Source organism: Bactrocera dorsalis, chromosome 2, assembly GCF_023373825.1.
Source record: "Bactrocera dorsalis isolate Fly_Bdor chromosome 2, ASM2337382v1, whole genome shotgun sequence".
Taxonomy (NCBI): Eukaryota; Metazoa; Arthropoda; class Insecta; order Diptera; family Tephritidae; genus Bactrocera; species Bactrocera dorsalis.
In genome coordinates, this window is record NC_064304.1 from 87,163,850 (window position 1) to 87,191,470 (window position 27,621).

General features: G+C 35.2%; 4 protein-coding genes and 1 non-coding gene across 11 annotated transcripts; 2 read left to right on the top strand and 3 right to left on the bottom strand.

Moving 5' to 3' along the window:
• Nucleotides 1-13,600: 13,600 nt before the first annotated feature.
• LOC105229505 (uncharacterized) lies at nucleotides 13,601-14,724 on the top strand. 2 transcript variants are annotated; one of them, XR_007421818.1, is made up of 3 exons: nucleotides 13,601-13,615; nucleotides 13,675-13,860; nucleotides 14,481-14,724. It is a non-coding gene; the product is annotated as an uncharacterized LOC105229505 (transcript). The 2 variants fall into 2 exon arrangements; XR_007421817.1 differs by lacking the exon at nucleotides 13,601-13,615 and having other exon boundaries at nucleotides 13,622-13,860.
• A 2,009-nt stretch (nucleotides 14,725-16,733) lies between these two features.
• Nucleotides 16,734-20,305, bottom strand: LOC105229506 (conserved oligomeric Golgi complex subunit 1). 5 transcript variants are annotated; one of them, XM_011209837.4, is made up of 6 exons: nucleotides 20,063-20,305; nucleotides 19,317-19,999; nucleotides 18,191-19,257; nucleotides 17,479-18,123; nucleotides 17,371-17,380; nucleotides 16,734-16,976 (listed from the first exon to the last, which is right to left on the bottom strand). In XM_011209837.4, the coding sequence occupies exons 1-6, from the start codon at nucleotides 20,197-20,199 to the stop codon at nucleotides 16,954-16,956; spliced, it is 2,565 nt and encodes an 854-aa protein (XP_011208139.2). In that variant the 5' UTR covers nucleotides 20,200-20,305; the 3' UTR covers nucleotides 16,734-16,953. The 5 variants fall into 5 exon arrangements, with proteins under 5 accessions (XP_011208139.2, XP_029407541.2, XP_029407539.2 ...); XM_029551681.2 differs by having other exon boundaries at nucleotides 17,371-17,401; XM_029551679.2 differs by having other exon boundaries at nucleotides 16,734-17,380.
• Nucleotides 20,306-20,838: 533 nt separating this feature from the next.
• Nucleotides 20,839-23,162, top strand: LOC105229507 (protein TsetseEP). 2 transcript variants are annotated; one of them, XM_011209838.3, is made up of 9 exons: nucleotides 20,839-21,118; nucleotides 21,222-21,447; nucleotides 21,516-21,826; nucleotides 21,885-21,983; nucleotides 22,050-22,121; nucleotides 22,187-22,291; nucleotides 22,349-22,387; nucleotides 22,451-22,504; nucleotides 22,564-23,161. In XM_011209838.3, exons 2-9 carry the CDS (start codon nucleotides 21,264-21,266, stop codon nucleotides 22,843-22,845), a joined length of 1,146 nt encoding a protein of 381 aa, XP_011208140.1. In that variant the 5' UTR covers nucleotides 20,839-21,118; nucleotides 21,222-21,263; the 3' UTR covers nucleotides 22,846-23,161. The 2 variants fall into 2 exon arrangements, with proteins under 2 accessions (XP_011208140.1, XP_019847107.1); XM_019991548.3 differs by lacking the exon at nucleotides 20,839-21,118 and having other exon boundaries at nucleotides 21,138-21,447; nucleotides 22,564-23,162.
• A 135-nt stretch (nucleotides 23,163-23,297) lies between these two features.
• LOC105229509 (chymotrypsin-2) lies at nucleotides 23,298-24,814 on the bottom strand. Its single transcript, XM_011209840.3, has 3 exons — nucleotides 24,375-24,814; nucleotides 23,702-24,312; nucleotides 23,298-23,649 (listed from the first exon to the last, which is right to left on the bottom strand). The coding sequence occupies exons 1-3, from the start codon at nucleotides 24,436-24,438 to the stop codon at nucleotides 23,488-23,490; spliced, it is 837 nt and encodes a 278-aa protein (XP_011208142.2). The 5' UTR covers nucleotides 24,439-24,814; the 3' UTR covers nucleotides 23,298-23,487.
• Nucleotides 24,815-26,219: 1,405 nt separating this feature from the next.
• Nucleotides 26,220-27,411, bottom strand: LOC105229508 (chymotrypsin-2). Its single transcript, XM_049449392.1, has 3 exons — nucleotides 27,262-27,411; nucleotides 26,569-27,170; nucleotides 26,220-26,493 (listed from the first exon to the last, which is right to left on the bottom strand). Exons 1-3 carry the CDS (start codon nucleotides 27,353-27,355, stop codon nucleotides 26,338-26,340), a joined length of 852 nt encoding a protein of 283 aa, XP_049305349.1. The 5' UTR covers nucleotides 27,356-27,411; the 3' UTR covers nucleotides 26,220-26,337.
• Between the last annotated feature and the right edge of the window lie 210 nt (nucleotides 27,412-27,621).

Sequence of the window (27,621 nt, forward strand, 5' to 3'; positions counted from 1 at the left end):
TTGCTGGTGTGTAAAATATTGCCAAATTGGAAAAACATTTGCAAAATTTTGATATTTTTACGCTCTTTCAAAATGTTGCACGGAGTATTATAGTTGTATTGACCTAAGTTGTTTAAAATACAAAAAAGAAAAAATAGAGTTATATATATCAAAATGATTCGAAAGATATACAATAGGAGTATGTATATCTTATATGTATGTATATGCAATGAATCGTAAAAAACTTTTTGCAAACAGCTAAACTGGATAATTACTATTTAGTTGATAGACGATGTGTAGGAAAAAACTATTTGCCGCCAAGTTACGCGCCTTTGCTGCAGTTATAACGGTGGAAATAGTGAGCAAAATGAAATATGCGCATGCCCTGCCGCTAATACTCTCTACTTTGCTCACTTCGATAAAAACAGTAAAGAGAACCTGTTAAATACAATTGCACATATACCATTTTTCAGGCAAAGGCAATACAATACGTGCTTTGACTTTGCTGCCTAAGAAGAAATTAAATTAATTTGCAAAAGCAATTTGTTTAATTCAAGCATCTATTAGCACATGAATTGGTGCTAACCGTACGTGTTTACGTGTTGGAGGTTTTAGAATAAAGAGATTGATTTCTATACAAATCCCGTCAAGTGAAAAAGTAATGGGGCGAAGGAGGCCGTCGCCCCGGGCGCAACGTCTTGGGGGCGGCAAAACGATCTTCGCGATATGTCACTCTCACAGTTACCATATGCTTTGAATGTAACAAATATTTTTATTTCTCCAAAAATGGTATCTAAAAACTCCAATTCGGGCAAAAATTCCTGCAAATTGTGTCAAAAGTGTACAAGATATAGGGCGAAAATTGTTTTTTTCTATGGCTTTTAATAAGATGTCTTGTAAATTTACTATCAATTTCCTCAAAAACGGTATTGTGAGAATTTTGAAATTTCAGAATTTGCGTGGCTTCTGGTTCCTAAATCGAAGATATTTTGTAAAAATTCACTTTTGTGAAACTTGTAGGTAGGTACATAGATAAAAGGGGGCGGCAGAACATCCTTGGCCCCGGGCGCCCGAAGTTATAGCTACGCCGATGTGTATGTAGATAGAAAAAATAAATATTAGGCATTATATACATACATACATATGTATATATATTTCCAACCTTTAGGCAAATTTTTAAAGTAACATTATGCGAAGTGGTGTGCACACCATTTTGTGACTATAAATTTCCGCTTAACTTGATTGATGATTCTTTAACTTCTTTATGACATTTTCCATGCGTAAATGAATGGTGCAAAACAGAGTTATGTATGTACATACAAACATATGTACAACATACCAACAATATAATTTGCCTAGCATGAAACTGCAGCTATTTACATTCCGGAGAAAATACTTAGTTGGGTATAGAATTTATGCGCACGCATGGTTATTGATGCGCATTTGCACGACCTTTTTTAATAACACTGGTCCACAAACTCAAACGATTCTTTGTACTATTTACTGTTTTCATCATAGTGTTTGCTCAAAGCAAGGAATTTAACATGCAAGCATTTATTTTTATACCAGTGTAACACTTTAAAAAAAAAAAATTGTTTTATTTGCTTGTTCGATAGCTTATATTTCCATAAATATCCTGTGAAATCGGAAAGGTCGTATCTTGAATAGTTTTTAAATGGCAGCGTTCTAAAGAGCGACCGCTCGGAGGTGCAAACAATGTAATTAAATTCTTTTTGTTTCAGCTACTCTTTCGGCCGGAATCATGCCGGCAGTTGGGGCACTTTTTTTTGCCCCTCCGAAGACAGCCCATAACTCCGTTATTTTTCAACATTTTTGTAAAAAAAAAATCTTAAAATATAGCTGAAAATATACTTTATTACGTTCAAAGAAGTTCGAAATGTTCAATGGCGTACTTTCTCTTAAAAAAAAATCACGAAAATCGCCTAATTTTTCATGCGTCACACTGGTATAGCCCCTTAACATGTAAAATGGCCTAATAAGAAAATAGGGATATTTATCAACGAAAATGGTTTTATTGTTTTTCAAAATATTCTCCATTAAGATTTATGTATACACTTTTGCATGCGCTCAAACCAATTTTCGAAGGACTTTTCCACTCCGATTGAGACACCTCCAAAACATGGTTTTTGAATGCTTCAACAGCATCTTCTGGTGACGAAATTCGTTGACCACGCATTATTTTATTGATGTGTCGGAATAAAAAGTAGTCATTGGGTGCCAAGTCAGGGCTGTACGGCGGATGACCCATCAATTCGACGATTTGGCCGGTCAAAAAGGCGCTGGTTTGAGCCGATGTGTGAGAGCTCGCATTGTCATGGTGCACAATGATTCGTCTTCTCTTGTTCGTTTTTCGAATTTCTCCGAAGACTTCAGGCAAACAAATGGTGGTGTACCACTCAGAATTGACTGTCCTACGTTGCTCAAGCGGAACAGTCGCCACATGACCAGTTTTGCCGAAGAAACAGGCGACCATTTGCTCCGAAGTGCTTCTTCCACGAACAACTTTCGTTGGATTTGGCTCGTCTTGGAAGACTCACACGGTCGATTGCTGTTTTGTTTCGGGCTCATACGCATAGATCCATGATTCGTCACCTGTGACGATCTTATAAACGTCTTTTGAAGCACCGCGATTGTATTTTTTCAGCATTTCTTTACACCAATCCACACGAGCCTTTTTTTGAGCGATTGTCAAATTGTGCGGGATCCAACGAGATGCAATATCGAATGTATGCTGGTGGGAGAAATGCATAGGCATGCCTCTATCTGAAGGTATGTTACATGACGGTCTTGCATTATCAGTTCACGTACGGCATCGATGTTTTCTGGCACACGGCTGTTTTTGGACGACCTTCACGGAATTCGTCATTGAGCGAGCGTCGGCCACGATTGAATTCGTTGTACCAGTTCTTCACAGTGCTATAAGATGGTGTTTCATAGCCATACAAAGATTTTAGTTCATCGATGCACTCTTGTTGTGATAATCCACGTCGAAAGTTGTGAAAAATGATCGCATGAAAATGTTCACGAGTTAATTCCATTTTTTGGCCGAGATGAATTTTTTAATTCCCTGTAAATAAAACAATTCACGATTAAATGACAAAACGATCTGAGTGATGTTATGCTAAAAAATGTCAAACTTTCTAATGGAAATGTCAGATTGCACCTGGCAACACTTAGTGTTGCCTAGTCCAGAAATATATATAGCAGCCCTCGTATTACGGAAGCCAACTTAACAATTTTTCCTGCTTTCTTCAACTTTGTTTTAAAAGCTTCATTCGTCATAATCTCTCGGATTCGAAGAAATTTTGGTTTGAGAAATTGAAAGCCTGAACCTTCTTTGTTCATAACCTTGCCTTTTGGTTTGCGGCATTTCGCGGTGCTTTCAGAGTAGGCTCACCAGAAATTTAGAAAACAGTCTGTAGAATTTTGTAAGGTTCGCGACATTCTATAGCCTTAATGAAATAACGCAAGATTTAAAATTTAAAATTAATATAGTGTTGACAAATTTGGAAAAAAGCAAATCGACAGCTGACCGTTTAGGTTTATAAAAATGAACCGTTACACAATAGAACGTGTCTTTATTGTTGTTAATTCAAATGGCGACAACTCTTAATATTAATAGTTTTATCGTTGCATCAAAACGTGAGATTAAACAAGTAAGGAAGGGCTAAGTTCGGGTGTCACCGAACATTTTATACTCTCGCATGATAAAGTGATAATCGAGATTTCATTATCCGTCATTAACATATTTTTTTATTTTGCTGTAAAATTAATTAGAATTAAATTCTGAGAGATTTACCGATATTTTCGGTGAAAAATTAGGTTAGGTTAGGTTAGGCACTGAGTTTTTCGTGTTCGATATCAGGGACCTTGAAAAGTTATAGTCCGATCACGACAATTTTTCCACAAGGGATACCTCAGCTCAAATACCGTATTTGTGTAAAGTTTTATTCCGCTATCATCATTGGTTCCTAATGTATATATTATACAGAGAAGGCATCAGATGGAATTCAAAATAGCGTTATATTGGAAGAAGGCGTGGTTGTGAACCGATTTCACCCATATTTCGTACATGTCATCAGGGTGTTAAGAAAATATTATATACCGAATTTCATTGAAATCGGTAGAGTAGTTCCTGAGATATGGTTTTTGGTCCATAAGTGGGCGACGCCACGCCCATTTTCAATTTTTAAAAAAAGCCTGGGTGCAGCTTCCTTCTGCCATTTCTTCCGTAAAATTTAGTGTTTCTGACGTTTTTTGTTAGTCGGTTAACGCACTTTTAGTGATTTTCAACATAACCTTTGTATGGGAGGTGGGCGTGGTTATTATCCGATTTCTTCCATTTTTGAACTGTATATGGAAATGCCTGAAGGAAACGACTCTATAGAGTTTGGTTGACATAGCTATAGTAGTTTCCGAGATATGTACAAAAAACTTAGTAGGGGGCGGGGCCACGCCCACTTTTCCAAAAAAATTACGTCCAAATATGCCCCTCCCTAATGTGATCCTTTGTGCCAAATTTCACTTTAATATCTTTATTTATGGCTTAGTTATGACACTTTATAGGTTTTCGGTTTCCGCCATTTTGTGGGCGTGGCAGTGGGCCGATTTTACCCATCTTCGAACTTAACCTTCTTATGGAGCCAAGAAATACGTGTACCAAGTTTCATCATGATATCTCAATTTTTACTCAAGTTACAGCTTGCACGGACGGACAGACAGACATCCGGATTTCAACTCTACTCGTCACCCTGATCACTTTGGTATATATAACCCTATGTCTGACTCTTTTAGTTTTAAGACTTACAAAAAACCGTTATGTGAACAAAATTATAATACTCTTCTTAGCAACTTTGTTGCGAGAGTATAAAAACGGTTAACAGGAATAGATTCCAAGTCTAATTGTGACGGCATAATTCTTTAAAGGAAAATTTCTTTGCAGACCAGTGTAGTTTACCGGTGGCAGAGATTTAATTTTGAAGCCTAAACTTATAGGCATACGCTTTTCGATGCACTAACAAATATTTACAGACGGAAATATGCGTAAACACACAAACAAAAGCAAACTCTTAGTATTGGCGAAATAACAAAAAACTATTATATTTTGCAGTAACATTGGTGGACAACCATAAGCAATGAGTATAAACGAAGGAAACCCATTTTATTACCATCTTAAGACAACACAATGGATTCAGCTCTTACTTTCACTATCAATCACTACTTACATACATATACATATGTATGTATGTACAGATAATTATGTACATCCAAGTGCAGACAAATGAAATGCAAACAGTCGAATTTTAGTAATAATAATATTTAAGCAGAACGGTTAGTGTAGAACAATAGCACCCTGAAGATTTGTTAACTTACATATATTCAACGATTAAAACATCGGATTTATTTCTAAACAATTGTATCAATATTTTCATGTCAGCGATAGGAGTGTCTTCACTCACGTATATACAAGTATGTGTGTCATTTGAACACAGGATTTTTGTTCGCAGGTGAAGCCAAATAAAAATTTACCATATTACTAAAATAGGATCGAAAAGTTTTCACATTTGTCAAGCAAGCTTAGATTTGTTAAGGGCAAAGTTTCTAGTAAGTTTTGCCAGTTGGAAATGCGTAACGCATTAATTTTATCAAAAGCGTTATATAAAACACTTTATTAGAACGTAACTGGCACTTTCATCAATTAAAGTCTGATTAAGTTACTCAATTGATTTTATTCTGACAATTCCTAGTGTCATAAATATCTATTGAGCGTCCGGTGATCAATAGAATTTATAAGATATCCAATTCTGGTTTTACATTCATGCTGTACATATTTATTCTCAAGTTCTCGTAACCACAAATGTTTATTTTAAGCATGCAAAATGTACGCCAAATGAGCGCACTTTTTTTCAAATATTTCTGTAGTGAAGGATTTCAAACGAGTGTCAATTAGAAACCCCTCTTCAACTTTGAACCAAGTTACCTTTGTTTATGTGTCTCACCTACATATATTTGTAGTATTTTAAAAACACTCAACCTCCTTTTATCTTAAATACATTACGTCGACATATCCATATGTATGTATATACATACTTATGCTCATACATTCATACATAGCTGTGCGAATTTGAAGTTTTGCACAAAGTGGAAAACTTTCCGGCTCCGCCTTTACGTCCTAAAGCTAGCTACTCCTTTCTTCTAATATATAAAACTTGGTAAAGCGCATTATCATGTGATTTAACTACCTTGGACTCTTCGTTGTCTTGTTGTTGGATTAAATTTAAAAAATGCGCATATATATGAGAATTGCTTCTGTTCAAATGCTTTTATGTAAGAGTTCTTCGTCTCGCAACTTTTACATTAGTTTCTTCTCTTACCACTTTCTTCTTAACGCTTATTGCATTCAGCCATTCTTTGTTTGATGACTTATTTTCCTTAGCATCCTTCATCTTGTTTACTTTTGCTTAAAATGTCCACTCCTTCGTTCACACATGTCAGACGCCAAAATATTTTTGCCATTTTCGTTTACTAATGGACTTTAAAGTACGTTGTGTGAACATGAACACATTATTTTTCTTACTTGTATGTACATATGTACATATGAACATAGATATTATGTACATATATGCATACACCCAACGAAACAAAAAAGCCACACTCATATTATTTTGTCATTTTGATGTTTAAAGTGAAAAATATTCACTAAAACTTCTTTTTAAATCTAAATTTAAAGCTTTTTGTATTTTAATTAAATAAAAATATAGTCTCTTCTAAAATTTTGGACTTTTTTGAAACCTATACGAGTAGTGACGACATTTAACGTTTAACGTTTACGCCGATTTTAACTCTTTTTGGGATGGACTCGTATAAAGCGCTTAAATAGTCGGCAATTTACTACTTAGAATCACACTGTTTCTATTATTTGTCAAACCAATAAAGAAATACTCAGAATTTAAATTGACACATTATCTTAAACAGATGACGGGTGTGAAAAATCTTTACAATGTCAAAGCAAGGTTCGGAATTATCACAAAAAATACGGCTTGGATAATTTTCTCTTAGGCGCATCGAACTGGGTTTCACCCCTTCCGTTATAATATTTTTATACATATTTCTCAGCATTCACTGAGCGCACTAATATTAAAATTGATTCCGATTTGTACTTGGAAATGAGTCCCCATATCATTATACAGAGGGAATGTTGCACAGTTCATCTGCGACGAACTGCTTAATGTGATGATAAGGTTAAACTTCGACTCGTCAAAAAATATTACCGATTTCCAATTGGCTTGCGACCATTTAAGTTTATTTTTAACTCAACTTAACCACTTTTTTATAATTTTTCGGGTCACGAGTGGCTTTTTAGTCCAGTCATTATAGTAAGTTCACCTCGGAATTCGATATACCCATTTATATGTCTGTAAATACTTGTATATTGACACCTTAAAGTTGTCTCAAAACCTACATATGGTAGCTATACCCTACATCGAAATAAGAGATTCTTACCTAATTTAAGCTTAAATGACTGGACTATTTTTGCTTTTTAATACATTGCTAAATTATTTCTGCAACTCTGCTTTAATCTCGGCATGTAAACTTGTTCTTAAGTTAGCACAGTTTTCTCTTAAGCTAATGTTTTTTTTTATTTATAAATAACACTTCCTGTGGCTTTTTTGTTTCGCTCGGTGTATGTGTGTTACGATTTTTCCTTCTCCATGCATACTTCCTCCTTTCCTTTAAAAGAGATCAAATGCATCCACAAAACACGGTATTACAATTTATAGAATCATACAAATATTGTTTTTATTTGGACATATGAACATTGGAAGATTATAGATATGAAAGCGATGTCTTCTTCTTCAATATGATTACTGCGATTGGGTCTAGAAAATGTCATGAAAAAGCAACTTCAATTCTCCTTTAATTTTTTTCATTCCAATAGCAATTAAAAAGTCGAAAATCCATTAAACCACTGAAACCGCGATAGGTCTTGCTGACTATTGAATGGCATGAAACATCACCACCGGTGAACAAAATATGTTTGAAAAAAGGAAGAGGAAAGGTGGAACAAACACATCAAGGACATGACTGCACCACTTCTCAAGGAAACAACAACAATGTTGTTTTTCATTGGTATACCCATGGAAAGCAGTATACCGAAGTATACTCGAAATTTAAAATTGTAATTGATTGTATAGACAGTGCAGACAGGAAGAAGAACTACTGGAAATATTGTACAGGAAGTATTGTAGTCGCCATGGGTGTGTTGCCTACTGGACACGTATGTAAATCTTAAATAAATTCCTCTACTTACAATGCAGCTAGTAAACTAAATTTCGACCAGTAAAGCCAGCTAAAACGGATGGTACTACGATCATATTAGATTTCTGAACTGAAAGATCTAGACTGATAGTCAAAAAGCAGTTGGCGGCATTGCACTCCTAACTTCTTAAAACAATAAATAATTTGAATTGCTTTGAGTTTCATTCGATTTGACATTCGCACATGAATAAGCAAAAACAGAATCTCACTGTAAATCACTAGCATGTTGAAGTTCGTTAAAAATACATTAAATTTCTTCGGGAATAAAGCCGAAACAAAAGGAAAATCAACATTTCGTGGCAACACATGTTCGGCCATGTTCACGCCATCAGCAATGCTATTATACTGTAAGCAATTCCATATTAACTTTTTAAGCAAGCAAAGAGAGAAAAACGCGGAGTGAAAAAATAATAAGTAACGGATATTTTTCATATAAAGTTGTTGAGCTTGGGAGCTTGAAGCAGCTGTTACCATCGTTGGAGGACTCTTTTAAGAGCCTTTCGCCAGCAATTAATGAATAATTTGTAGATAATTCATATTTAAATATGGGAGAAGTAAAACACCATCAAGTACATAATAAAAAATACTGATTACATTTAAATGTTCTTTGCAGCTTCTATTATTCTCCAATATCTTATTATACCATGCGCATTCGCAACTATAACAAATATTTGTTGCAAATTAAATATTAAAGGTAAGTTATTTTGGTCATTAAAGTTCCTTATTATCCCCAGTGGCAAACCGGTTTCCTATACCATATAACCGGATCAATTAAAGTAACGGCAATTGTTCGACTTGTTGATATCGGGCACCTTTATGATTTTGGCAATGTATGGTGCAGATTTTCAGTAACTTATCTGAAAACATTTACGATTTAATACTGTGGCTGAACAAAAAATCATAACCGCTATCCTATATGTATGGGTGCAGAATTGTGAATATGTTTCTTAAAAATAATTGTGACTTTGTACGGGGAGTCTGCATTTTGGCATATGAAGAAGACAGTACACTTATCCGCCAATGTAGAAAGTTAGCTTGGACGATGTTATACTCGTAATACAATATCACGAAAGAAAACGAAGAACGCCATTGTATAGTTTAGTATAGTCGATTCACTGAAGTCGCTGTATTCCAGCTTTGGTTTCCATTCAGCACTATATATTAAGTTTCACATAAACCTTCCACATAAGGTTGCAGCATCAATGTCTTATATAATTACCAAATGATTATTTATGCATATTTAGCATCTGATATATCCCTATTGCTTATCTGCATAGTAAATTGTTTATTTTTTGGTTTCAAAAACAAACCTGAAATAATTAACTTTAAGACAAAGAAAATATTTTATATTAAACTCACTACAATTACTTGCTTATCAATTGTAAAATAGATGCCCAAATTGAATTATCTGTTTATTGTCTCCTTAACCTTTTATTCGCTATTGAAAGAAGCGCTTCTTCACAATTTATTGGCTGTGACTTCAGAAATGAAAAGTCAATATGGAGTAATGTCCCATCATGGCACTTCTTGCCACTTGACAGTGCAAGTGACTGCGAGGTATGAGCACAGATGAAAATTTCAACAAATCATTGTGTTCATAACATAAATAGCTCGACATACAAACATAAAACTACAGCAGGACTCTTCAACGCTATATCTAACCTGTTTTCGAAAGAAGTTGTTTATATACAATAAAGTTGCAAAATAAAATGCTTGATGTACTATATGTGTATATGTATGTATATACATACAGAAAAATCTTGAGTAGAAAGTAGCTGGTAGAGAGGAAGGTGCTATTATTATATATTACAGTGAAACTAAACTGGAAAATATCAGTTTACGTATAGAATTTCGTGGGAATCAAATAGTTAGAAAACCAGCAAATTCGCACTCATTTTTTAGACAGGTAGTTCAGAGAGAGTAGAAAGTTACGTCGAAAAATCACTTTTGTCAATAGACATAAAAGCACAACCGAATCGGAATTAAAATTGCTCGCCCGCCCGCCCAACCGACGCGAGGGGCGCAATCCGCGAACGAGCGGAATTAGCCGAGTCATAAAAGGCAAGAGACTTTTAAGCGTTGTGATCTTAAGCTGCTCAGCTACAAAAACAAAAATTTCAACAGCCAAAATTAAAAATTAAATTAAATTTTATAATTTTTAAATGTTACTTGTTGAGAATAGATAAGATAATGTTTTTAATGGTAAAGAGTGAGTCTGTTAGATCAAATGTGCTGGAATGAGAATTGAAATCATGACATATACGGCGGAATGGTTCTAGAAAATTTTAAAATTGAGGGTCTAAACTGCCTGGTAGAGCGAGCGGGGACGTTAAAATTAATATCAGATAAGAGAGATGGGCTACAGACTGACCCATTCATGAGTTTTACAAGAAATATTATACCAAGCATCTCCCTACGACTAGCGAGTGTCGGGAGATTTATACTATAAGTTTTAAGCGGTTAGTGTAAGGGGGAAGATTTAAACTGGAATCCCAATGCAAATGATTTAAGGCAAAAAGTAAAAATTGTTTTTGAGCAGACTTTAACTTAACTGAATGGACTTGGTAACTAGGGTTCAAAACCACAGAAGCATATTCTAATATAGGCCTCACCAGAGATGTAAAAAGAATTTTTGTGGTAAACGGATCTCTAAATTCTTTAGACCAACGTTTAACAAAACTAAGAGCGTCTTTAGCTTTAAAAACCGTGGAAGATGCGTGAAGATTAAAATTGAGTTTGGGGTCCATAGTTACTCCCAGATCAACAAAACTACATACTTGTTCCAACCTAAAGTTTTGTATTGTGTATGAAGTAGGGTATACAGATCTACGTGAAAAGCACATCGTTTTACATTTTTTAAGGTTCAATGGCATGTCATTTCTATCACACCAAGAAACTAGGTTGTTTAAGTCAGTTTGCAACTGACATCTTTCGCTGTTTGAAGTATACGTTTTAAAAAGTTTTACATCGTCAGCATATAACAAAACTTTTGAAGACTCAACAACAGATGAGATGTCATCAATAAATAACAAGAACAATCAATAAATAACAAGAGAGATGGCTACCTTGAGGAACGCCTGAAGGAACATTGATTATGTCACAAAAATGATCGTTAAATATGACTTGTTGAATTCTATTACTAAGATAAGAAGCAACCCATTTTAGAAATATTGGTTGAAAACCAAGAAGATCAAAGGCTTTGCTAAAATCTGTGTATATAACATCAGTATTCTTATTCTCCCTAAAGCCCGTTGATACAAGTGATACAAATTCAAGAAAATTAGTTATTGTAGATTTCCCTTTACGAAAACCGTGCTGAGAACAAGACATTAGTGGAGAGATACGGAAGGTTATGTCGGTTATGACAACTTTGCTATTCCCCTATAGTTTTCAATAGATGACCTAAATCCATTCTTATGTAAAGGGATTATAAATAACTTTTTCCATATGGATGGAAATAAGCCTTGCATAAGAGATGAATTAAATAGTTTTGTTAGGGGTTGGTATATACATATATTTGGCACATTTCTTAAGAAAGTATGAGGGAATCATATCTGGGCCATAATTGTATGATTGTTCTAACACATTTAACTGATATAAGACACCCGCTTCGGAAATGGTAGGTGCATTAATGACAGAAATCGGACATAACTTGTGCTGATGCGGAACTTTTTTGGAGATTTTGGAGAGTAATTGGACTTAAAGAATTCAGCCGATTTTATTTTTATATTGCAATTAATTTGATTTAAAGCAACAAGCCGACTTAATTTAAAAATTTCAATTGTTGACCTACCTTCATACACATGTATTCCTTATTAGCATGAGGAAGTGGAGGAAGGTCATTCTCATTCTTACTATCTTAAAGTGAAAATAAACTATTAGATTTCTAGGTTAGAAATGTCGTTGTAGCAAACTGTGGAAATCCTTATAAATATATACACAATACATATGGTAAGCTAAGACTTTAAACGGCGTTGAGAGTTCGGCGGAGATTAATAAAATTACTTTTAATAGCGGGGTATATATTGAAGGTACAAAAGTATGTTATTAAATATGCTATGCATCAAATTCACGTTTCGATAATGTTTACAGTTGCTTCAACCCAATAGTCCAACAAACACATAGGTATTGAAAAGAAGGGTTGTCAAAAAAGTCTTGCGGTATTTTTATTGATTTTTTTTTATTGAAATTAAAATGAATTTTTGATGACTCCTGCCCAGCTCTTGACCGATGATACGGCTGCTGCTATGCCGGTCTCTTTCAACCAATTCAGCGATTTTATCGCAATTTTCGACGACAGGCCTTCCGGAGCGTGGCGCATCTTCGATCACCTCTACACCAGAACGAAAACGTTGAAACCATCGTTGTGCGGTGGAAATGGAAACTGTATCGGGTCCATAAACTGCACAAATTTTATTGGCGGCTTGAGATGCATTTTTGCCTTTATCGTAGTAGTACTGTAAAATATGCCGTATTTTCTCTTTATTTTGCTTCATGTTTGCGACGCTATAACTCACGAACGACTTAAAAGAAACGACAATCAATCAAACACGTGTTAGCGCGTGAAATGAGCTTTCCAAAAAGGTATAGCATGACCCGATGCGACGAATAAAACTAGAACTACGCGCTTTCAGCGCCAACTAGCGAAAATACCGCAAGACTTTTTTTTATTACTCACTATACTATAAGAATTAGTGTGATCATGGTTACCACTTTGCTTGCCACAGCGAATAGACAGCGCCTCTTCCGTCTTGAATCAGGGTGAGATAATGCTATATTAAACGTATAATATTTAATTGTATCGTTCTTGCTTTTATGCATTCATTCTGTGTCACTCTTGGGCAGGCACAACAAGCATTTTACAAACCACAAGGCAAGGCCACAACAGCTATGATTATTGTTCATTTCCTCATGGATGACACATACTTACATATTCTGCACATGCTTTTTTGCATCACTCTTTGTACCCGGGTGCAATATGTTTCATAAAGCTCTATGATTTTGTTAACTTAACAATTTTTCTATGAGTATAATGAATTCTCGAAAATATCAAATTCGGCACATATCTTTAACTTAAATTGATATTAATGGTGGTTATATGTATGTATTTCACACCCAGAAAATGAGAAATTAACGGATACTCATGGTTAACTGTGTTGTTTTGTTATGATATGATGTTTTCAAAAAATAAGCAAAATATGTGTGTAGCAATTTGGTTTTGGCAGACCTTAGTATTTTCCTATTTATTTACATTTTGGGATTTTGCAGTTGTTTGTTTCACCTACATACGTTATTCGTAGGGCACCTGCACTTGAAAATATTTTTGAAAATGTTTCTAATTATGTTTTGCTTTAGTTTCGGGTTCGTAAGCGTGGCGTTGACACGACCGGATGACATTATCGCAGGGCATTCTTTCTTAATTTTTAACCACATTTTTGATAAAAAGAATTAGTAGTCATGGGGAAAAATAAAGGAGGGAGTGGAGCAGGTAAAGGGGGCGGTGGCGGCGATAACAGTGGAGGTGGTGGCGGTGGTGGAAATGTAAGCAAAATTTGTGTTATGCAAGCGAAATATTTATTGTAATTGTAAGTAGACCGATAGATTGACCTCAAATATATAGTATAAATATTTAGTATATGATCTACATACATATGTATGTATACACATCGATTTTTCTAAACTTGTGTCATATATTTTAAAAACTACTTAGGTATTTATTAGAAAATATTATGTACATAAAAAGATTAATATAAATTTATATATAAATGGGAACAACCAGAAGAAGTCGGCGCGGAATATGCAGTTGAACATCCTTAATTCGAATCACCATAATTCACAAAATAATTTCGAATTTCGAATTATGGAAGTTCAACTATATACGAATATGTAAATAGTATATAAATAATAAGCGAAACGAGTTGAGTAGATTTATCCATACCCATCTTTCCGTTTGCAAACTAATTCCACAGTTTTTAAGATATCGGCCAAAAATTTAGCACACGTCCGATATCGGACTATTATACTCGTATCATATAGCTATCATTTTGACAGAAATTGATGAATATATATGATGACTTAATTCAAAGAAAATCAAAAATCCATAAATCTGTACTAATCAAGAAATTTGGCTTACCTTTCATTATTTTTCTCTTCATTTTCAGAAAAAAGGTGGTGGCAGTGGTGATAAGAGTGGGAACAAAAATAAGGGTGCTGGGGTTGCGGAAAAAGCTGGTGGCAAAAAGGGGCAAGAACAGAAGGTTGGCGGTAGTGGAGGAGGAAAAAAAGGAAACAAGAAGTAACCACGAACGATTAGGTGTTCACTTCCTCGATTTATTTGTATATTAAAAACTATGTTGTATACAAAACAGTTTTGCCAATAAAATTAATAAAAGTTTAAAGTTAGCAGTTAGCAAACAAAAATATCCGTTGAAACAGAGAAATAAACAGGCATCTGCATGACTACGTGTATTCTCTCATCCGTAGCCAGGATGATATCGGTTATTATGGATGGTTGTCTTGCCAAAACGGCACTGACTCTACAAAAACATTGTTTCAATCTAAAGATACGAGAATCAATTGATTTATACATTAAAGAACAAGCTGAATCACCCTTACAACGATATATCGTTAATTGGAGAATCACTAGTTGACAGAAAGTGATGAAAATACAACTGAACAGCGGTGGATTTAGACTCACTGCCGGTCTAAGTCCGGTCGGATGCGACGCCCTTTTAGATCAGCAAAATTCTACACATTTTGATTTAGTTTACATACATATTAGGCATATAACTTTTTACAATTTTCGCAAATACGAAAAACGGCATACCATAGTCGAATAGAGAATAAAAAAGTATGAACCCCATTATTTTTTTTTTTTTTTGCGAAATTGCAAAAAAGTTTCCGCGCAAAACGAAATTACTTTTTCATCAGAACTGCTGAAAAAAAAAAAAAAAAAGTTTTGTACACTGTACACGTTTTTCTTCATAATAATAGATATTTATTTAACTAATAATCTTCCTATTATTTCAAACGCCTTTTAATGGACCCCACCCACCCCAAACTAATTTTTCTTCAAAATAAATTTAAAAAAAATTTTGAATTTTTTTAGAAATCCATTTTTGCGCGGAACGTTTTTGAACCGAAATCACCTAAAATAGTGATATTCATTACTTGTACAATATTTGCCAACACGTGGTGGTATGCCAAATTTTTCGTCAAAATTTGTTATATGCCTAATATATATATATATATTTTTTTTATTTCAAATATAATTGTTGTATAATTATTGTTTAATAAGAATACAAAGAAACATTTATTAAGCTCTTACAAAAGATAATCCGATATTTCTATTTTCATTATTAGGCCAGAAATATATATAGCAGCCTTCGTAATAAGCATTTTTCTTATTCGTGTAAAAATATCTACTATGCCATCGCTATCCATTTCATGAACTGGTTGGGTTTCAATAGACAGTAATGCAAATGCATTCAGCCTAACGTGGCCCCATCTTACGCGTATACAAGGTGCATTCCAAAGTAAACAGGACTTAAAAAAAATAAAACAGAACAAATGGTTTTTTCGGCGAAATCAATTTATTTTATACAAAATAGTCTCCTTTTGCTTCAATACAGTTTTCTGCATGGTCCAAAAGCATGTCGAACGAGTGTTTTAGTTCGTTGGTCGCTATTGCCGCCAGTATGCCGGTGCAAGCCTTTTGAATGGCCTCTACGTCTGCATAACGCGTTCTGGGGGAAGCTCTGTTACCGGCTTATGCTTCAATATTTCTGCATGATGTATAATCAATAATGTACAAAACGTCCGAATGAAATTGCTCAAACCATATTTAAGAAATAAATTCACAAAAAAGTCTTTTTTTACCCTAAATACATTAACCCCACTCAAAATTCTTCTGCTTTTCATGATATTCTGCACCACTATTTTTTTTTTTCATTGTTACTCATTGCTAATAAACAGGCCTGATTGAAAAAAAATAATGCAATTTTTTAATGGCACGAAGGAAACTATGAGTCTAAATGAGAAAAGTATGGAATGCTCGATATACGAAAAATACGGCGCAAAGCATCCCACGCTTTCTTACAATTATATAATAAATTGTAAGTAATTTTAGAATAAAATTTTGGTATATTTTTCCGGCTCTAAAATTTTAACATTCAGACAATTTTGATCTCTAAATGGTGTCGCGCACGGATCTAGGTGGAATTGCGTCACTGCCACTGAATATTTAGCCTGCATCTAGGCACTGGGCATTCAGCCATTATCCAGCCTAAGCTTTATTTCAACTGCCATTGTATAATTATGCCGAACTTTCGCTTTATGTGTACGCATTTCGTTCAAATTTTCTCATAACTCGGCAAAATATCATTTTTTTTTTAAATAATTACAAGACATTATGCTAAACTTATTGATTAAATTTATTTATAATGCTCTATTGTTATAAATAAGAAATGTTCTTCAAAGCGTACGAGATGTCCGAGTTGTTAGTACAGCCCCCTTAACTAGCGAAACCAATCTTGTGACATCGCCCCAAAGAAAGAGGCAGCTCCTGATTTAGTTTTGGAATCGAACTTAACTTTCCCTCCTGCATTAGTCACAGTTGAAGTTAGCAAGCTCGCTTTATGCGCCGCTGTCGAAGCAGGCTGAAAGGGAAGGTAATTCAAGAAGAAAAAGACATAAGCATGAAGTAGTGGTTGCGTAAAATATGTGTTTGCATAGTTAATGGTACTATATCAAACATTATATCTGATAACGGTAGGTACCAAGCATTTAAACTCGCAAAATTAATTCAAGCAAAATGAAACTCCAACAAACAAGAATTAACATTAGTTCAGTGGCAAAATAAGATATTATACCAATTCGGTGCAAACGTAGCCAAATACAGAATTTAGGGATTTTGGTAGTAAATTTTTTTTTATATTAAATGCAATCAGTAGTTTCAATTTCGTTGGGATGGAGATTTTAACAGAAAACAAAGCTAAAAATCAGTTTAAGTTAAGAAATATACTTATCGGTCCCAAAATAGATTTAGCTTACGCGGGTTTAGCTACAAATCAAAGAAAATATTCTTGAAGAAAATTTGAACGTATAGTATATACTGTAACTGTTATAATCAAGTGTAGTAAAACAAAATGTGTGATTTACCTTTTCACTGTTCACAATAGCGCTTTTACGCTCCGAATATTCGGCGGATGCTGGTGTTACAATGGGTAGTAGGGGAAACCATGCAGTTGATGAGCCAATTGAACTTAAACACAAAACATTTGGATCTTTCTCATGTTGCAGATTCGCAGTTCCTTTAGGAGCCATGTGTGCTGGGAAAGGTGGAGTTAGCACACCAAACTGACAATGGTACCGAGCTATAGATCTTTTGACATTAGTTGATATAGGTTCAGAAAATAATTCGAAATCAAATGGATCAATGAAGCTCTTGCATGTGCCTTGCAAAGCAGAGAATTGATCATTCAACTGTTTTTCATCTCTAGTAACGGCAAATATAGTTTGTAAAAATTTCAAATCAAAATACAGTTGTAGTGCGATATTTTGGTTGCTTGACATATTATCGGTTAGGATTTTTTGATATTGTTGCAGGATTTGTGCCAACATATTCACGTTGTAGTAGTGAAGAACTTTAGTTGGTAAAGTTTGTGGTACATTCGAATTCAACATGTGTACTAATGTGAAAAGATACGTTTGTAGTGAGATACGTGGTTGATTGGGGATGCGAAAAGTTGAATGTATGGTGGATTCTGACTCATCCTTTTGCTCAATTTCAACAGTTTCCCAGTTCTATAAGCAATTAAAATGTAATTAACAACAACACTCATTTTTTACTTTAAATTATTATTATACTTACAGCAAATTCTTCTAGAATGTTTTCATTTGTAATAGAACTTGGAAGATTCTTTTCACAATTGCTCTCTTGTAAAATGCCTTGGACAATTTGTTGCCAAAAAATGAATGTTTCTTCTTCAATTAACATACACACTCGATTCCAATGTTCAATACTATTTGCGGTAACATTTCCCACCCACTGACGCCAATTTCCTCTTTGACAGAAGCAGGTTTTCAAATTGGGGCAGAGTTCAAGGAGAGCTGCAAAGCAACGTGCTACAAATAAAAGTTCACTACGCTGCGTCGGAACTAAGTGAAGGCTTTTTACGCGACTTAGAAAATGTGTTAGTTGTGCTTCAGAAGTCTCTCTCAAAAAAACAATCAATGAAAGTTTGTCTTCGGCACGAGTTGCTTGCTCTTCAAGAAGAACGTTCATTTCAGATATAATACTTTTCAATTTCTCATCGAATTCAGCGCAAAGTGATATTATGTCGTTATCATATCCTTTTGTTTTCATTAGCAATTTTTTAATTTTAGTATCATCACTTAAAGCTACTTCTAAACTTGATGGAAGATCATTAATATTTTCATACCAAATATCTAATGAACTCAAATTTATATCTGTTAATGATTGTTCCAATGACTCAAATGTTGTTTGCATCGCTTTTGCCCAATTATCGTGGATAATGTCGTGAATGCGCTGATTAATAAGTGGTATATATTTTTGTTCGAAAAAATCCAGTGTTTGCGTGAGTTTTAGTCTTTTGACGACTTGATCAAATTTGAAATAATTTTTGTAAGAATTAGCTTCTGTTTTTATCTCTTTGATTACACTCATTGTTGAGACGTAATCAAAAAGTTGCTTGAGTTGCGTTGCCGCAATGCGTCTTATATCAATGATCCATTGTTCAAGGGATTCACGGACTTGTGTATCATCAAGAGACTGTGTTTCGATTCTAACACGGAAATTCGAAATGATCTCCGGTAGCAAATACGAATGAACTATATCCGCCTCCTCAACTAAAGTTATTATTGGCAATGAATTTACATCGTTGTGCTCTTGTAGTCTTTGCAACAGTAAACCATTTTCTGGAAATTAAGAAAACACATTAACTACATGTATTTAGTAAATAGCATAAGCATCAAACCTAAAAAGCATTTCTCTATAATATCAATTGTGTTGTTTAATATGCGTAAGCTCGCTAATATTATATTTTGTACTCGTCCCCGCTCTTCAATAGACCGTTTTTTATCATTGCTCAAGCAATTTAAAAAAGTTTTGCACCGTAAATTCAGAAACGTTTTCAAAACACTATTCAATGAATTTTTTTCCAGTATCAACAAACTAAGCAAACAATCTGTGGCCACATTCACATTCAAATCTTCCTTCTCTAAGGTTGCCAGTACATGCATTTTTATCGTCATGTTGAAGGGCTTTAAAATTTCCCATTGTTTTTTTGCAACAGGTAGATGTGGCATTAACATATTACTCGCATCTAACTGTAAGCCAGTGCTGACATGTCTGCTGAATATAAACAATTCACTGGCGCTATAAAATCGGTCATTATCAATGTGAGTCCAAATTAATTCAGGTAAAGTTGTCAACAGCTTGATCTGCAGCATTGTACTAAAGTAGTTATTTAGTTGCTTATTAGCATTGCGATTGCGAAGTAAATCTTCCGGTTCGCTAATCTTAAATCCCAATAACTGCTGATCGTTAAGATTACGACACTTCATGGTAATTGAATCCACTTGCTCTGTGAGTCTCTGTGAGGTATCTTTCATAGCCACAATAGTGTCTGCAGCCTGCAGTAAATCACGATAACGTTCGCTGTTGAAATTTTTTTCAAATAAATATGTTTATTTTATTTACATATATCCAACAAAAACGTACCCGACCATTAAGCGTAGCTCCTCCCGTTTGTTTTCGACAACCGATTGAATTTTCTTATGAACGATATCAATTTCTGGAACACTGTGGTGCTCGAACAGAGTATCTACGTCTACACTCAATAAATTAGCGGCATCCATTATGCCGGGAAAATATATAAATATTATGCCGGTAAAAGTTTCTCGAATTATTCCAAGGAATATATTGTTAAAAAATCTGAAATAAATATGAAAACAAAACTTTGACACGTCGGTGACAGCTGATTGATTACAGCTACATCTAGCGGCGGTTAGCTAAAGAAGGACTCTTTACACTTTTTAAGTGAGCAATTTGAGAGAAAAAAATTATTTATAAAAATTTTTAGAAACCTTCGTCAAATTGCTTATAAGATTTTAAAAATTTTCAAATACTTTCGCATAAATTTTATTCATGATTTGAAAGAGCAATATAATGAATCGATATAAATTAATAAATTATTATACTAATGTATAAACTAAATTAAATTTTTGGAACAAAATAATATTCAGATTTATTAAACATTTTAATACAGAAATGATTTAAATACAATATTTAGAGTAGGCATTTACTAAAAACGTTCAAATGTGTTATTAAATATATTGGCATCGATATTTTAATTGTTAACAGTCTGGCAACAGTCCAAATTGCTTCTTCAACATGCCAACATTGCTCTAACATATAAATTTCGTTATACTCCATCCGGTCTTCCGGCCTTCTGTCCTTTGTTTGATTACATTTTCTAATGCGAATTCTTATAGTAAAAGTGAAATTGGTACCAGAATTCGGTTCATACATCACTGCAAAACTATGCCTAATAACAGGATTTTGATTTCGCTTAGTAAAATTTTTAAATTACTCGAAAATAACGATGGAGATACCATTTTCATTTTATTTACTAGCGCGACTAAAAAAAGGTACCATTTGCTTCGTCTGCCCCTTCTGTCTATCATAAACATAATTTTCAAATTCTGGGTATACAATTATTAGAAGTTTTTGACAAATGAAAAACAACATGATTAAATTGATTAAATTAAAAAATTGGTATGAAAGGGAATTGTCTTTTGGTCAAATATTTAAAAAAATGTGATGTTTTCCACATAAAATTGATAGACCGATAAGTACATCTTTTGTTTTATTTTTGCAGAATTTTCACAAGTTGAAAGGAAGTAATCAGCCAAAATACATTATGAATTATCTTATTCAACGGGGAAAGGTTCGCAATCAAATGATAAATGTACCTCAGGGACTCCCGGAACTCTTGTCGGATATCACACGGGAAGTGTTGCGTTGTCAGCCAACAACGGAATGTCTATGCCAATTCATTATCGACTACTTGCATTCAGTAATTGTAACAAGAGAAAAAGCCAGAGGTAATAAAAAATTATTTATTATATATTATTTATCATATTAAAAAGGAAAAATTTTAATACGATTACAGTGGCCAAAGGCATTATCGATCGCGCATTAGCCGTGGTGGATGAAATCATCGCGGACATGTGTGTTTGCGACATCAGTAAGGAAAAGGCAGAAGAAATGGCAATGCATATGGAAGAATGCTTCCGACGCTTCCTGAGCAGAATGCGTTGTGAACAGCGAAAGGATATTGAAGTTGTGCGTTTCGAGGAGAGAGATATGCTCGATGCGATGATAGAGCGCTGCAAGTTCACTGAGCAGGAATTAAAAATCTCCAAACCAATGATCGAAGCTGCTTATCGCCGCTTTGTGGATGCATACATGAAAGCACATGAGGTAACTAAAGACCAAAAACATCCTCTATTGACATAATTGACATATTTAATTTGTTAAGGACTTTGAAGGCACCGAAGAACTATACCAATATTTCAAAGAACGTGAGCATAAACGACAGGAAGAAGAGAAGGCAAAATTGGCTGCAACAAAAATTCAGGTTTCAATACGCAGTGATGAAATGTTTCTTTTGAAAGCTAACACTTCTTATATACTTGTATTTCAGGCAAATTTTAGGGGGTATAGAGTACGAAGAAATTTAGGCAAGCCACTGCCCAAAGAAGTTTCTCAAGAAGAGGTGGGAATAATACCAGATTGGAAACATAATCTGAATATGATCTCTTTATCTTTATTCACTATTAGCTTGAAGATGAAGATCTAGAGTTAAAAACTCAAGCTGCAATTACTATTCAAAAAGCTTATCGCCGTTACTTGTCTTCTGTGGAGTCTAATAAATCAATCGAAAAGGTGATCAATGAAGTTCCAAAATGAAATTAAAAGTAAACATTAAAGTTCTCTTTATAGGACGGTGAGATTTGTGAGCCCGGTTCGGAAGTTAAAGTTGTATGTAACCTTTCATTTCTCCTTGTGTAAGCATAAATATACTTACATTGTAGATTATTTCAGACTGCTACCGATATACCGGGCGAAGATATAACAGAACCTCAGGAGCATATAATAGTAAGCAACGTTACCTTTAAACCTGACCATTTAGTTTTACGTAATAATAATATTGGTAGGGTGAGGATGTGCCTTTAGAAGCAATTCAACCATCTCAGCCACCTGCTGAAGTCATCTCGGAAGTTGCACAAGAACCTGAACCAGAAGCCGAACAAGCAGCTGAACCTATTGGCGAACCCGAGCCTGAGCCAGAACCGGAACCTACATTGGAGGTAGAACCAGAACCAATTTCACAGGAGCCCGAACATTCTGAAGCTCCTCCGGACAACGGCCCAGCAGTTGAGGAGGAACCCGCAGTTGAACCGGCTGCAAATGAAGTTGACGCTCCTGCAGAAGGCTGAAAATTTGGAGTTTTTTAATTGTTTGTTTAATAAAAAAAGATTTTATAATAAATTTGTTAAAAAAATAATATATTGCGGGCCTGAAAACTCGTTATAAAAAGAACCATTGGATGTAGTAATTTTGCTAGCACAACTGCAATTTTAGTCATGTGGAAAGCATATACACACAAACATCAATATGTTTTGAAGAAATTTACTGCTTTCCTTCGCCTCTATTTATGGCATGCCGGTAGCAAAGTATATTCATATGCGATGTAATAAAAATCCGGTCGACTTATTTTATGAACCGTATTATTAAATTGTCCGCAAGCACATTACAACCCTCCAGTTTTGTCTGAGAACGCGCTAGAGCTGTTGGGTGGAGAAGGTAGAATGAGTAGTTTTTAAATCGCATGCCCTTGAAAATGGTATGGTCATGACTTTTTGCTGAAAAGTGGAAAAAATATCATGCTTTCAATGGTTTCATAATTTAAGTTTATTACAAGGATAACTACATTGGAGCATAGTAATTCATACAGAAAATTTCTGGTTACAGATAGAAATATGTTAGTATGGTGAACGTATCGACATATGAAATAAAAGCACAAATTCTTTTTTAAATATGTATATATGTATGTATTTATGCCTTATTTTAAAGTATAGTTAAAGCATACGCGCCTGTATCCAGTCATCAAATATGGATACTCTAGTGTACACATCCGGAATGACAGTGAAGACTCCGCAAACAAACAGCCCGTAAGAGACAATACCTACTTGATGCAAACCGGCGCTTGTTTTCATCACCAGTGGTCCACCAGAGTCGCCCTATAAAAAAACTTATACATTTGGTTTAAAAAGTACAATTAGAGCCACTCACTGAACAAGCACCCGTAAGTATGGCACCGCGTGCGCAAATTTCCGTTTCTGTGAGGTCCTCCATTCCACTATATGTGCATTCCTGGTTAGTAATGGTGTGGTAGTTTACTGTTTGCAATATGGTTGGATAATTTATGTTCTCCAACTCCGGCGGCAGGAAAGGTAAGGAAATGGGCAACCGCAGACCCCAACCAGTCAAGGTGACAGGTACTCCGCCGTCCACATGATCAGAACCACGCACCTCAATAGCTGACATACGAATTCCATCCAAATTCAATGATCCCACAAGTGTCAGAATCGCTATATCACTGGTAACGAGCTCCTGGTAGTTATTGTGAATATCATAGGATGAAACTTTTACTCGTACACCTTCTGAGTCATTAAGATCGCGCACCCCAGCCAGCACCGTCATCCGCTTTACATCGAAACCTTTACAACAATGGGCGGCTGTGAGAATGCGATTAGGTGATATGATTGAACCACCGCAGAAGTGTTGGTACTTATTTTTTCTCGTAAAATACTGTAGCGATACCTGATAGGGAACATATTCGCCAGGCGGCACATCGTGACCACCAACAATTCGCGTTGAATCCGTGCTGCTGGACGTCACAGCTAAAAACAAAGAAACGAAAAGTCAAGAGGCTGTCTGCACGGTCGATACACGAGTATACTACCATCAGCGAAACAAAGCAAGGTGTTTAAAAAATGTGAGACACTAAATTTTTTAAACAATTCCATTTTTTATTAACAGCAGACTGTTATGCCATTAACATTTCGTATTTTAATAAATGTGTATTAAACTGTCACCGATCTATTTATAGTTGCACGATATTCCACATATTCACATATTCATAGTAAACACGTAATGCAATTAGCCACGAATAATCAGCCCTCGCAGTAGTCGACCTCCAACAAACACCAGTGCCATTAGCATAACTATCTGCTGGGTCATGGAATTAGAGCTGCACTTGAAATGCATGACGCTTGATGACTTCGACAAGCAACTGTATGTATGTACATGCAAATGTATTTTAGACGAGCAAAAAACTTAATTTAAAACATAAGTTAATAGATAATTAAACAAATTTGCAAAAGTGCGTTTGTGTTTATTTGAAACTGTCCTTACAGAGATACATTTGAATAGCTAGATTCACCCTGTAGGGAAATTAGTAGCCATTCCAAGATGACAAAAATACCCTTACAGATGATAAATTAAAGAGTTTGAGAGTTTTCGTACACTTGCAACCTGTTGCTGCGGAGCCGAAAATGGGTTGTGTCCCCATATACCTACAATATTGGGAAAAAAGGATAAAATCGGGTCGAAACTACGCCAACTCCCATATACTACACGCATACAAGGTCTGTCGCAAAAGAAACAGAACTTTTTAAATATAACTGTTTCTGGTGGCGCCACCTATTGGTGGGTATATGAAATAAAAAGTTTGATCTCTTGTTGACATTTCGTAAAAATTTTAAGACAATTGGATAACTACAATCGATGTTATCGATCAAAAAGTGACAGCAGCTTTTGGTCATCGGTCGTAAAATGCATTTTGAACAAAGAGCAAATATTAAATTTTGTTTTAAACTTGGGAAAACGTTTACTGAAACATTTCAAATGATGAGAAAAGTTTATGGTGCTCAGTGCCTATCCCGTAGTAATGTGCATTAGTGTTTTAAGCGATTCCAAGAAGGTCGTGAGAATGAGAACCATCACCGAAAAAAAGTCGTCTTCAGAAGTCAAAAATAAAGACAATGCTGATTTGTTTTTACGATTCCGAGGGTGTTGTACACCGAGAGTTCGTCCCACCTGGCCAAACGATTAATGCTGTGTTTTACCTTGGTGTTATGAAGCGTCTTTTGTCACGCATTCGCCTTGCTCGACCACAATATCGTGAGGCAGGGTCCTGGCGCCTGTTGCACGTTGCACGATAATACGCCGTGTCATCAGTCTACGCTTGTCACTGACACTGACGCTTGTTTTGGCAAAAAACTCCATACTAACCATTAATCACTCACTTGATCTGGCACCCTGTGATCTTTACCTATTTGGAAAACTTCATTTGCCCATGAAAGCACACTGCTTTCAGGACATTTCAGCTATCCAAAAGGCGACGACGGATATTCTCAAGACCATTCCGAAAAATGACCTTAAACACTCATTTGAAATGCTAATTGACCGGGCTAAACGCTGTATCGAAGCACAAGGAAACTACTTTGAATAAAAAAATATAACTTTTGAAAAATATTAATTTTTTGTTGTTTTTTTTTTAACAGTCCTGTTTCTTTTGCGACAGACCTTGTATGTGTAATAATGATTTTCGTTTTTCTAACAAACCATGTGTCGAATATGTCGGTCAGTGTATGAGTTATATATGAATATGAACATATAAAATTGCTTGGATACTCTGGTTGACGTTTTACTCGTTAAGGTATTTCCCTGGTTTTGATTCTTGCAAGAGTATAAATGTTCGGTTTTAGCCCTTCCTTACTTGTTCTTTACTTTACTGTGAAATTAAAAAAAAAGACAATTTTATTGCGGGTTTCATTAATTAAGTTGTTATTTCAATGTCATAATGTTGCTCTTTAAATTCCGCATCACATAGATATGTAGATATGTACATGGGTTATTTTGTTTTAAGATAAGCGCGCTTTCACCCAGCCGTCGAACATGGATACGCGGGTGTAAACATCGGGACTATTGGACGCACATAATGCAGTGCCATAGGAAACGACTCCAACCTGTTTCAAGTTTCCACCATTATCCATTACCAGGGGACCACCGGAATCACCCTGAAAATTTGATTTATTCTCATTTAGCAATTAAGAATTACCACTACTCAAATGCAATGTTCAATCATTTCATACATTACAAGCTCCTTTGCCGAAGCGCTCCAATGCGCAGATCTCCGTATCGGTCAACTGTGTCATAACTTTTTTGCATTGCTCGTTGGTAATTGTTTTGTAGGACATCCGTTGCAGCAATGTCGGGTATATGGCCAATGGACCTTGGCCCACATGCCACATAGCACCCCATCCAGTGAGCGTTACAGCCTGACCACCATCGACTTTGTCACTTCCACTCACATCCACCTGTTTTACTTTGGCGCCATCCAACTCAAATGCTGGCTCGATTTTTAAGATGGCTATATCACTAGTAACCAACTCCTCATAGTTCTCATGGATTTCGTAGGACAACACTTGTGATCGAATTCCAGAGCTATCATTAAGGTCACGTATTCCTGCCACAACTGAGATTCGCTTGGCATCCTGACCATTGACACAATGAGCTGCCGTTAGAATGCGATTGGCAGCAATTATGGATCCGCCACAGAAGTGTCTATCTTTGCCACTTCGTGTCCTATATTGCATGGATACCTGATAAGGAATGTACTCGCCTTCAGGTACTGCGGCACCGCCAACTACTCGCTCTTGTGATTCAAAATCATGTGATTCGAAGTAATCATCCACTTTATGGTTAATAATTGAAAAAATTTTACATATACTATATATACATTTATATATTACGCTGTATGCACAAACCCATTCAAAAGTACTTACAATCTAGAATGGTTCCCTTCGAGCGCCTTAGACTAGTGAAACCAGTTCCCAGAAAGCAGGATATAAATAAAATGGTTATTACGTCTGATTTCATTTTTATGAGGTATTTAGAATGCTATTTCCGATGTAGTGCCACTTGCCAAATTCATATAACGTTTATATACTGAAATTTCCAAGGCACCCATGAAGTAACCTCTGCTAATTTTTAATCGCGAACAGTAGGCGGTAACGAATTTACATATGGTATGTTTTAGTTTGTGTATGTGATATAGGAAAATAAAAGTATTTTTGAGCTCATTTGGTTAAAGGTTTGTCATATTTCAGGGCTTTCATCGTTATACATAAGTTCCAATTTACTCT